A 12,794-nucleotide genomic window follows, 5' to 3' on the forward strand; every position below is an offset into this window, starting at 1 on the left:
TTACGAATGTTCTTTTACGAATGTTCTTTTACGAATGTTCTTTTACGGCCATGAAAGGACAAACACCTCTCAGCTCTAAAATAAAAAATAAAAGTCCCAGTGAAGATGGGGGGGACTGTGGTGTTGATGGCATACTTGTTTTGGCATCCACTCCTGCTGCACTGAACTGGTCTGAACTGGTCTGAACTGGTCTAACGTGATCACATACACATGCTAATTTATTACAAGCCTTGACCTTCACGGGGGGGCACGGCACCCTCCTTACGTAAGGAAATGAGAAACGCTGCAGCAGTTGCTATTTCAAATCCATAAGGTATTATTAGGTTGTTACCTTTTTGCACTTGAAAGTTTGAGAACTTTTTATAATTTTCTATATTTCTGCATCAATGTGACCCTAAAACATCTGCAGATGTTCACACAAGTCCTAAGAGTAGAACCCAGTTAAACAAATGAGACTAAACATTAAACATGCTCATTTATTTATTGAAGAAAATGTTCCAATATTACATATTTGTGGTAAAAGTATGTGAGCCTTTGCTTTGCTTTCAGTATCTGGTGTGACCCCCCCCCCCAATGCAGCAATAACTACAACTAAATATTTCCACTAACTGTTGGTCAGTCCTGCTCACCAGCTTGGAGGATTTTTGGTCCATTCCTCTGTACAGAACAGCTTCATCTCTGGATGTTGGTGGTTTCCTCACATTAACTGCTGCTTCAGGTCCTTCCACAACATCTGGATTGGATGAAGGTCAGGACTTGGACTTGGTCATTCCAAAACATGAACTTTATTCTTCTTGAACCATTCTTTGGTAGAACCACTTGTGTTCTGAGGGCAGGGCCAGATTAACACTTCGCTGTACCCTGGGCACCAATCTTCAAGGGCCCCATCATCACGATTTGTGTGTCTTTTTTAAATCACAAGATGAATCCCTCGAGCAATTTTTTATTTTTTCATGTCAATACAAAGTGTTTGATCAGACATCGGAATCTGGATTAATCTCAGACTTAACATTCCTTCTTTTGATGCTGATAACATTTTACTTTATGTGATAACTTAAGCTCAGCTTTCTCTGATGCCATTAATATAGTCGTACTTATGGCAAAGTACCACATTCACTGTAGTAACAGGAGAGATAATAATCCTTCCTTCCTGTTTGATGAACGGTTTGAAGTCATACTATTCTTCATTAAGTAGATTAAAAATGTGCAAAAGTGCTAGAATCATCTCAAGATTGTAAGTTGGTTCCACAAAGAGAGGAGCCTGATAACTGAAAGATCTGCCTCCCATTCTGTTTTTGTAAACTCTAGGAACCACAAGTAAACCTGCAGTCTGAGAGCGAAGTGCTCTGTTAGGAAAATATGGAACAATAAGATCTGTAATATAAGATGGAGCTAGGTTGTTGAGAGCTTTGTAGGTTAGAAGTAAGATTTTGAATTTTATTCTGGATTTGACAGGGAGCCAATGGAGAGAAGCTAAAACTGGAGAAATATGATCTCTCCCAGTAACTCCAGTTAAGACTCTGGCAGCAGCATTTTGGATCGACTGAAGACGATTTAAAGAAGTATTTGGACATCCAGATAATAAACCATTGCAATCAGAGCCCTGTAAAGAGAGAGTTGCGACACTCTTTGAACTCGCCGATACGCGGTCACGTGGTTCATGCAGCTCCAATAGTTCCAAACAGTTCATCCTGTCAGTCAGTTTGAGGCTGCTGGAGCAACATAACACAAAAATCAACTTTTCTTACTTTACCTGGCGTCTTTCAGTAATTATTGAGCAGCAACGAACTGATTACTGATTATTTCACAGACTATGCATTTTATCAAAGCGTTTTTAGAAGTGGCTGATACATTTATCATTAAATTTTAGAAGGAAACGAGACTGCAAACACATATTTGTTAGAAAAAAAAGTCTATGCAGTACAATGATAATATAGCCATGTCAGTGTTTTATAACGTTACACACGATAAATAAAAGATCAGAGTAACCTGTTATAAAGCTGTTTCTGATGTTCTCTGCAGGATAATGCTCCACCTTGTCCTCCATGCAGCATCAGATCTGCTCCAGCTTACCTCAGATCATCTGGATGAATTCTTGATTTCTATAGAAGATATTAATTCAACCTTTATTTAAACAGGTTCGTCCCATTGAGCCACGAGGACTCATTTACAAGACAGACTGAATATAATTGTTGTATTTGTCATTTTTTTATGGCAACCAAGTACCTGATAACTGAGTTGATTGTAGCCTGACAACTATTGTAAAACTGTAATTCATTAATTAAAATTTTAATTTAAATGAAACTGTTTCTAGTTAAAATCATAACAGATGACAAAATAAGTGTTAATTGTGCAAAAATAAATTACCAAATAATTTATTATAAAATATGTAAAATGTAAAGCAAGCTTTAATAAAGTACTTTTACTGCCATTTATACTGTTTATTAATGACATCATCTCAAGTCAGCAGCAGCACCATCATCATCATCATCATCATCACAACAACACAAAGTGAGAGCTGTAAATTTAATCTGCACAAACATTTTCAATCAGGGCTCAAAATGTTGAACTGTCAAAGAAACGTGCAAGAAAATAAACTAATGTCACTCTACAGGCACATTTAGAGAGAGGACAGTTCACAGAGACACAGTGAGGACGAGTGAGACAGAGACACAGTGAGGACGAGTGAGACTGAGACACAGTGAGGACGAGTGAGACTGAAGGAGGTTCAACCAGTTGTTCATGGACCAGAACCAAATGAGAAGAACAGCAGAACTTCCACTGACCAGTGATCTGACCAGTGATCTGACCAGTGATCTGACCAGTGATCTGACCAGTGACATCTGACCAGTGACCTGACCAGTGACCTGACCAGTGATCTGACCAGTGATCTGACCAGTGACCTGACCAGTGATCTGACCAGTGATCTGACCAGTGATCTGACCAGTGATCTGACCAGTGATCTGACCAGTGACCTGACCAGTGATCTGACTAGTGATCTGACCAGTGACCTGACCAGTGATCTGACCAGTGATCACACATATTGTTCTAAATTAAACTTTGGTACGAACAGTGTTAAATAATTCATGTCATATTTTTATTGAACAATAATCTTCATTCTAACAGTGACGTTGTAATTTCAGAGACTGAGGAAGAAACAGAAATGAGGCACGTGAGATGAGGGACAGATGAAAATGTGTCCTCAGAGGACGGGGACATGTCAGGATCTGATGATCCAGGATCAACAGGACCAGGAGGATGGATCAACAGGCAGTCAGGGAACAGAGATGAACAACCTGAGGAACAATTAGAACAAAAAATACATAAGCAGGACAGAAGAAACTCACAGACAAGAAAATTAACTCATTCCTGCGAAGAAAAATGTTAATGTAAAATAAATTGACATATTTTTACAAAAGATCAGATGAAGACAACTGGCATGAAGAATAACTTCCAGCTCCATCTCAATGAACCTGTGATAGTTTAATAAGTGTTTTGTTACTGTCCTACAGTTTATTGATGCTGATATATTCTTGTAATAATTTTTATTTCTTGTTCTGTCTTGAAAGAGTCTCATCTCAACTTGACCCATGATTACCAAACACTAAACTAATAATATAAAACTAATGTAAATGAACAGTCCTGCAGTAAATACCAACTTTGTGAAGGTTATGGTGTTAAAGTAATTTTATTCAAACATCTTGATTCAGCTGTTATTGATTCATAGAAGACAGAAAATGAGATCTTGTACCTTTGTGATACTTTGAATGCAACATTCAGTTCATGAAGTCATTCTCCTCTGGTTTACCTGGAAAACATGAAAAATTGACTCATCTCCACAATCACGTTTTAATTGAATGATAATGTCACAATTTATGCTGCAGTCTTTGACAAATGATCTATAACTTTAACTAAATAATGTCAGTCTTGTTGTCATGTTGTCATCATTCTTTGTTAAATCAGGTCTCTCTTGTAAATGAGTCCTCGAGGCTCAATGGGATTTACCTGTAGAAATAAAGCTTGAATGAATCTCTCAGAACAAAAAAGGACAAATATTTTCTAGTTGAGTTCAGTAACTGGAATTACCATAAATTTAAAAAAGACCACCTTTCAAAATTTAAGCAGTAATAGATATTTTAATACGCTGAATTAGAAATCGACCCGTTTAAACCGTCATGTTGCAGAGCAGCTGCAGTTAAAACACAACTAGTAATTTAACATGTTTCATTAACTAAAACTGGCAACATGAAGTATTAATGTTGATAAACTGTGGTACAGAACAGTCAGATAACGCTTCACAATGGCAAAAAAGTGTCGTATTTGCATCAACTTACCGGAGAAAACACAGAGAATGAACTACGTTCAGTGCTGAACCGCTGCTGTTTAGAACTATTTGCCGCTGCATGACCCACGTGACTTTAGCATTCCATTCTTTCTATGGGAGTGTCGCAACTCTCTCTTTATAGGGCTCTGATTGCAATAGTCCAGTCTAGATGTGACAAATGCATGGACCAGTTTTTCTGCATCATTTTTAGATCAGATGTTTCTAATGTTAGTGATATTACGCAGGTGGAAGAAGGAGGTTCTAGTAACGTTTTTAATGTGGGGGATAAAAGACATGTCCTGATCAAAAATAACACCAAGATTTTTAACAGAGCTGGAGGACAGATTAATGCATCTAAGGAGGGAGAAAGACTGAAAAATTAATTCCTAAGGTGCTCAGGTCCAAAAACCAAAACCTCAGTCTTGTCTGTGTTCAACAGGAGAAAATTAAGGGTCATCCAGGTTTTTATATCTTCAAGACATGCTTGTAGTCTAAGTAGCTGATTGGATTCATTGGGTTTAATGGACAAATATAATTGTGTGTCATCAGCATAACAATGATTAATGTTTAATAACTTTACATAATGGAAGCATATATAAAGAGTATTGGCCCAAGCACTGAGCCCTGAGGAACTCCATGACTAACTTTGGTGTATGAAGAAGATTTATTATTTACAAACTGGAATCTATCAGATAGATATGATTTAAACTAATTTAGAGCAGTTCCTGTAATTCCAACATCATATTCAAGCCTCTGTAGTAAAATATTGTGATCAACTGTATCAAATGCAGCACTGAGGTCTAACAGGACCAGTATAGACACCAGTCCATTGTCTGAGGCCATGAGAATATCATTAGTTACTTTTACTAGTGCTGTTTCTGTGCTAAATGAAAAGTGTTAAATGTTATTTCTGGGCATTAGTCAGCTGCGATGCTGTCTCACTTCTGGAGGCTTGTTTCAGGTTCCTAGCTGCAGTGTGGGATCCTCTGCATTCCTGTGCATGAATGACAACCTTTTTAAGATCAAAATTTTTGTCTATCCATTGTGTCATGCGATTAATCGTGGTAATGGGACTAACATGATGTCCAAATGTCTGTGGTAAAACTCACCCAGCAAGTCGTGCTATCGGCTATTATCTTCTCAATGACGTCAGAAATGACAGCTTGTAACTCGGGTAATGTTACGTGGAAAAATATCTCAGACTGGGGATGATGTAGCGAGGCTCTACGTAGTCTATAAATCTTCAAAATCCAACATCTTCACCAACGAAAAATAAAACTTCACACCGGAGAAATGCAAAAGAGGCATATGAAACCTTGACATGTGCGCAATCTGGGAGACCTTTAAGAGAAAGCCATAAGTCATATCAGTGAGAGAGACACTTTGGGGAAAAAAGACAAAAATGTCTATTTTGAAACAAACTGCATAAAAAGTATAAAATTTCAACTTTATAGTCCATTTAATGAAATGGAGATTTGTCTTTGACATCTGGCTCATAAAAACAACAAAAGTTAAAAATGTCATTAAAAAAATTAAAAAAAACTTTAAGCAGCTTTGCTAAATCAATTAAAAACATTCAATTAAAACCATTTAAAAATACATGATACATATGGAAACATCCCAGCAGACAGTGGTTTGTCGTGTGAGGCTGTGTTTAAATAGGACCTTGTTAATAAGTACATTCACCGCAGAGGGAACAAATGACTTTTTCAACCCATTCATCTTCACCAGAGGAACCAGTAGTCTTCTACCAAATGGTACCAACCTGAATAATGGTTGCAGTGGATGAGTTGGCTCATTGTAAACCTGGATTGCCTTTTTTTCCAGAACCTGACTGTACAGGTCTGTGTCATTTGTTGATGACCAATAACTTTGCTACGTTTTTTGACCACCCGGGACAACTTGTTCCTGTCTCTGGCTAGGAGGTTCCCATACCATGACACAACATTAAATGAAACAACACTTCCAACCAGTGACCTGTACACCAACTGCAAAGTAATTTTGTTTGCATTTAAGCTCCAGAGTTTATATAGAAGGTGGTGACGCTGTCTGGCTTTTTGTAAATACAGTCAGTGTTGGGTTCAAAGGTCAACTTGTTGTCACATACTGTTCCAAGGTATTTAAAATCAGTCACCTGCTCTACTTCCTGCCCTTTTATAATAGAAGGCCTAAATGTAGGTCTGGTGCTATATATTTGGTGATTAAGTGAATTTTGGGCTCAATCTCTTGATTTCCTGTTTTGTACTTCAGTAACCTCTCCTGTGGCTTGGCCTTGGTGTTAGCAGAGAGAAGGAAATGAGTGATTGGACGTTTTCCTCCTGGGGACACAAAAACTCCCAGAGAAATCAAACAAGCGTGTAGTTTATTTGCTCTGCGATCACTAGGTTTATGAGCAATGCGGGGAATTTTATTTATTTTTTTCCACTTGTCAAAAATGTAACCAAGATCAAGGTCCTCATATATTTAGTTGCAATTTTTTTTTAGTTTGCATAACATAAAAAGCAAATGTACTTTCCTAACCATTTTACCAAATCTGACAAATCTGTATAAGACTAAAGCAGCTTTCTTATTTCTGTCTCAGTCTTCAGAGTGATTTTGTTGTGACTTTAAACCGTAGGTAGTGTTCTTTCTGCAAACTTTCTTTTCTCAAGAGTTGAGCATGTTTTCTGCACAAGCAAACAGTTTCTAAAAGTTTCCTCTGGTGTGTTTAACAGTGTACGCAGATAAAAGTACTGTGTATCTTCTGACCTCCCTCTCTCATGTGTATGCTAGAGGATGACACGGGAGTGGATATTCACTCCTGTCCTGGTCCCACAGAAAAAATCCTGTCCTGTCCCACTCCTGGTAACATGACTCCTGCTCCTGTCCTGCTCCTGTTTTTCATTTAATTTTTAGGAAATACATTGAATTTGATTTGATCTTCTACTCATTCCTGTTTAAATTACTTTGTGTTGTGCAGTTTTATTTCAAAAGATATGGCAACAGGAACAGTTCATCTGTGGTGAAATAGAGACATTTATTTCCTTAATCCAAACAAAAACCTTCACTAAACGTCACAAAACAAATAATACATGGCCTGTAGTCCATATAATTTATCTACGGAGGATCAGCTGCTGAGTCCTTGTTTCTGGCTCTTTTGAAGGTCAGTTACAGTAAAAACAAAAATCTAAACCAGTCCAGGGGTCACACCATGTCTACCTTAGATGAAAGAACCCAAACATAACAAGTTGCATTTTACTAATTTATTGAGCAATTGTTTCCTTTAAACAGTGACATCACTGTCATGTTTTAAATTGTTTAAATAAACAAACAAAAAAAGAAAAATAATGTACCATGCAAGAGAACAAATAAAAATGTTTAAAGGCGTTATTATACATTGGACGACGTCCTCAAGAAGTTCAGTGTATGTGGTCGAGGTAACGAGCTCGTTTGGGTGAAGCATGATGTCGTGCATCTTCCCAGACTTCAGAGCATCATTTACAGACTGGACCATTGCAGGTCTGGTGTTCCACCTCATCTCTCCACAGCTGGACCAGTCCAGAGCCTTGTGGAACCTAAAAGTGAAAGAAGACGTGCACGAGTTAAAATAGTGTTACAGTGACTACAAGTTACAATCTGTTGGTCTTTCTTCTGGAAAAAAAATATTTGATCAAAAACAAGAGATTTACAATTGAAATTAAGTGAAGAAAATGTGACATTTGCAATTACAAATTACAGAAGCTCAATTTTTCTTTATTTCACTTATCAAGGGTCAAGACAAGGGTCTTTGTGTCCAAAGCTGTTTAACAGTTTGCTTCCAGAGCTAACAGCTTCCTGTGTTAGGTAGAAAAATTAAATTAAAGACAAACAAAAAGCTTAGTGCTACTTCTTCTTGTGACATGCTTTATAAAACAGTTATTGAATCAAGTATTTACTTATGTAGGTAAACATAGATGTTTTAAACCTGTTAAAATACACCAGAATGCAGGAAATAGCAGCTGCTTTATTCAAAAAGTTATGGGGGAGGACCCACAGACCTCGCACCAATATGTCCCCCCTACAATAATTCTAATGATAATACACACTGCGTGGTTCAAGCCAGGAGCCATTGTCAACACTGGGGGGCTAAGACTCCTAAACAGGGCTTCTAGAATCACCCCTGGTGTGAAGAAATGAACTGAGAAAAATCAACTCTTGGCCTAAAATTTAACACAACAGCATAATTGTACACATCATATCTTAAATCTAAAACTGAAACAATTATTATAATATTTATGCAACCAGTCTTTCATATAAAAACTGGGATATTTTTACCGGAGAATGCGTGCACTTTAACCAGGAAGAGTTGTTTTTTTTACTTTACAAACAGCAACAGATAATAAAGATTTTAACCTAAAAACCCACATAACAAAGCAGAGCATAATTTTTAAATTGAAAGGGACAAGGTGGAGAAAAATGTGCTGTTTGAGTTTATTTACTGACGGTAAACAAAGTCCAACTCCCCGCAGCAGCTGAGATGTTTAAAGCAGCACAGCACCAACACAACTCTCATGCAGTTCAGGGTTATTTGACACTTTACTGCCTGTTCTGTGAGTTTAATAGACAGACAGTTACTTCTTACCTTGTGTTGCAAACTATTTTCAGCTACTCGATTTCTTTGCTGGAGACTTCGCTGCTCCTCCCACCCTCTCGGTGAAAAGCTACGGCTGGAACAGTTGACTTCTGGGCAATGTAGTTCTTTTAACTTGCGTTAAAGTGAAAGCTTACTGAAAGAAAACTGCAAAATAGCTGCACAGTTTTTTGTTTTCATTTTAATTTTTGGTTCTTGGTCGGTTTCCACTCCTGTCTGCTCCCATTAGCTTCCAGTCCGGTCACGTCCCGGTCACGTGAGTTATAATGAGGTTGACTCCGGTCCCGCCGAAATCCTGCTGGAATCACGTGACCCGCGATACTCCCAATAAAATGTCATCCTCTAGTGTATGCATGGCTTGTGTCAGCTGCAGATCAGCATCTCACTAACTGCTTTTCTTCTCTCTTTTTCTGCCACTCTTCAGCCTTGTGACCTGCGCAAGCATCGCAGGAAGGTAAATTACCTGTACTAGTTTCCTACTGTACAGGGCTTTTTGTGAAACCTGTCCACCATCTTAAAACTCATGTCAGAGTACCTGACCCAAAGCTAATATTTAACATTCGCCATGTTCAGCGTCACCCTGAAGTGTAATTCTGTTTTCAAACAAAATGCTTGTTTCCTACAGTGATACTCATAATCATTTAGCTCATTTTGCTGTTTCAGAACAACAGTTACTGTATTAGTCATGCAAAAGGTTGTTTACATGTGTGTTTTGTGTGTGTTTTGTGTGTGTTTTAAATATGTTGAGATATATTAATTTGCTGATGGATATTGAGAACCAGCACACTATATGTCAAAAAATGTCATGTTTGGACTGTTAAACTGCTAAAAGTAATGTTGCTTGTAAGTAAATGTATAAATAAGTCTTACTCCAGCTCATGTTGCTTTAGTCAAACTTACAAGAAGCTGCTTAAGAGGATTTGAAATGCCACATTTGGCACCAGAGTTGCATGTTGCAGAAGTCTGCTCTGGTATGAGTACAGAGAGATATCTTCCATCCATCCAACCATTATATTCCGCTTGTTCCGAAGTTGGGTTGCAGGGGCAGCAGCTTGAGCAGGGATGCTCAGCCATCTCTTTCCACAACCACCTCTTCCAGCTCAGGACCTCAAGGCGTTCCCAGGCCAACCGAGAGACGTAGTCTCTCCAACATGTCCTAGGTTTTCCCTGGGGTCTCCCCCAAGTCTGACATGCCCAAAGCATGTCCTTAGGGAGGTGTCCAGGAAGCGTCCTTACCAGAACCACCAGCTGAGGCTCCTCTCGATAAACATCTTTTTCTTAAATAAAACTTCAAATTTTGTCCCCAGTCTTTCCCTCACTCATACCCACATATGTACATGTCACACATATCAGAATAGATCAAAATGAACATTACGTGAGAGTGTGCTTACCTCCAAAAACTTTTTCAATCCACAGTATCAGACTACAAACTACTGAAACTTATGTAAATACACATACAAAATTTTTTATTGAACGTTTTTTGAATTTATGTAAATACACCGAAATATGACTGGTTTTCAGAACTTAAAGGATATTCAAACACAATGTTTTTTTTTTACGAGTTTGGGCATTTGTGGTTTAAATACAAACAAGGAAACTGAACCACATTGAACCTCAAACAACCGGACATCTAACACGCCTCCAAAACGATCAAAACAATCTCACTTTGTTTCCCCTACCGTTATCCAAGGAGGGTGCGCTGCCCTGTCAACAGAACCGAGTGCCATGCCTACTGAAATGTCCTCCCACACACACACGCGCCACCCCATCCCCCACCCCCGTTGACAAATGCCGGCACTGACGTAGCACTAAGATAGTGGCTCGCAATATAGACATGCTAGCTCTATTTGTCTCCACCCCTGTTGGATTTGCTGCCACTTTTTTGTCGCAAATCGCTCCTGAAACTTTTCTCCATCCACTCCATCCTGCCTGGACTTTCTTTTTCACGTCTTTACCACACTTCCCATTTTCCTGGACATTGGACCCCAAGTACTTTAAGTTCTGCACGTTTGTGTCCTGTGCTCCTTGTAACCTCACTGTTCCATCTGTCTCCCTCTCATTCACACACATATACTCTGTCTTACGGCTGTATGTACAGCTTACTTTCATTCTTCTTTTTTCAAGAGGGTACATCTACCTCTCAAAGTTCTCTTCTACCAATTCTCTGTTCTCACCACAGATCACAATGTCATGTGCAGATATCATAGTCCACAGGGTTTCCTGCCTGACCTCATCTGTTAGTCGGTCCATCATCAGAGCAAACAAGAAGGGCTTCAGAACTGATCCTTGATGCACTCCCACCTCCGCCTTAAAGTTATCTGTTACTCCTACAGCACATCTCACCACTGTCCTGCTGTCCTCATACATGTCCTGTACCAGTCTAACATATTTCTCTGCTACTCCAGATTTCCTTATGCAATACCACACCACCTCCCTTGGCACCCTGTCATATGCTTTTTCTAAATCCACAAAGACGCAATGGAGTTCTTTCTGACCCTCTCTGTACTTCTCCATCAGCACCCTCAAAGCAAAGATGGTATCTGTGGTGTTCTTTCTCAGCCTGAAACCATACTATTGCTCACAAATAGTCACTTCTTGTCTAAGTCTAGCTTCCACAATGCTCTCCCAGATCATCTTTGTGCGATTCATGGACTTAATCCCTCTGTAGTTGCTACAACTTTATACTACTTCTCCAATCCCCAGGCCTTTTCTCACCCTCAAATATGCCATTGAATATTTGAGTCAAAAACCTAACTGCCCATCCCTCTTAAACATTTCCAAACCTCCACTGGTATGTCATCAGGTCCTACTGCCTTCCCCTTCTTCATTTTTGTCAAAACTTTCCAAACTTTACCTCACTAATCTTTTCCACTTCCTGGTCCACAGTTTCTATGACCTCAGTGTTTCCCCCACCGTTATCAAATGAGGGCGCCCCACCCTGTCAACAGAACTCATTGTCATTGCCCACGTGAGCGTTGAAGTCCCCCAGTAGAACAAGGGAGTCCCCAGGAGGCGCACTCTCCAGTACTCCTTCCAAGGACTCCATAACGGGTAGATAATCTGAGCTACTGTTTGGCGCATAAGCACAAACAACAGTCAGAACCTGTCCCCCCACACGTAGGCGGAGGGAGGCTACCCTCTCGTTCACTGGGTTGAACCCCAACGTACAGGCACCAAGATGGGGGGCAACAAGTATGCCCACTCCTGCTCGGTGCCTCTCGCCAGGGGCAACTCCAGATTGGAAGAGTGTCCAACCCCTCTCAAGGAAACTGGTTCCAGAGCCAGAGCCATGCGTTGAGGTGAGTCCGGCTATTTCTAACCGGAACCTTTCAACCTCACACACCAGCTCAGGCTCTTTCCCCACCAGTGAATTGACATTCCACGTCCCAATAACCAGCTTCTGTAGCCGAGGATCAGACCGCCAGGGTCCCCGCCCTCGGCCACCACCCATCCCACATTGCACCTGACCCCTTTGACCCCTCCCTCAGGTGGTGAGCCCATGGAAAGGGGGACCCACGTCTCTTCTTTGGGCCCGGCCACCAGGTGCTCGCCAGCGTGCCCCACCTCCAGGCCCTGCTCCAGAGTGGGGCTATGGTGACCCACGTCACGGCGAGGGAACATAGTTTCCATTGATTGTACTCATTATAAGGGTCTATATATACAGGTCCTTCTCAAAAAAATTAGCATATTGTGATAAAGGTCATTATTTTCCATAATATAATGATAAAATGAAACATTCATATATTTCAGATTCATTGCACACCAACTGAAATATTTCAGGTCTTTAATTGTTTTAATACTGATGATTATGGCATACAGCTCATGAAAACCCAAAATGCCTGTCCCAAAAAATTAGCATAT

At 39.8% G+C, this 12,794-nt stretch overlaps 1 protein-coding gene across 1 annotated transcript in view; it reads left to right on the top strand.

Annotated features, from left to right (window-relative positions):
• LOC119424952 (liprin-alpha-1) overlaps positions 1 to 12,794 on the top strand; it is a 229,419-nt gene that overhangs the window by 104,015 nt on the left and 112,610 nt on the right. Inside the window, exon 17 of the mRNA XM_037692477.1 lies at positions 9,358 to 9,387. Within this exon, the coding sequence (XP_037548405.1) occupies positions 9,358 to 9,387 (30 nt within the window). The remainder of the gene's footprint in view (positions 1 to 9,357; positions 9,388 to 12,794) is intronic.

The sequence above is a fragment of the Nematolebias whitei genome, chromosome 2 (genome assembly GCF_014905685.2).
Source record: "Nematolebias whitei isolate Nwh7 chromosome 2, NemWhi1, whole genome shotgun sequence".
NCBI classification, from domain to species: Eukaryota; Metazoa; Chordata; class Actinopteri; order Cyprinodontiformes; family Rivulidae; genus Nematolebias; species Nematolebias whitei.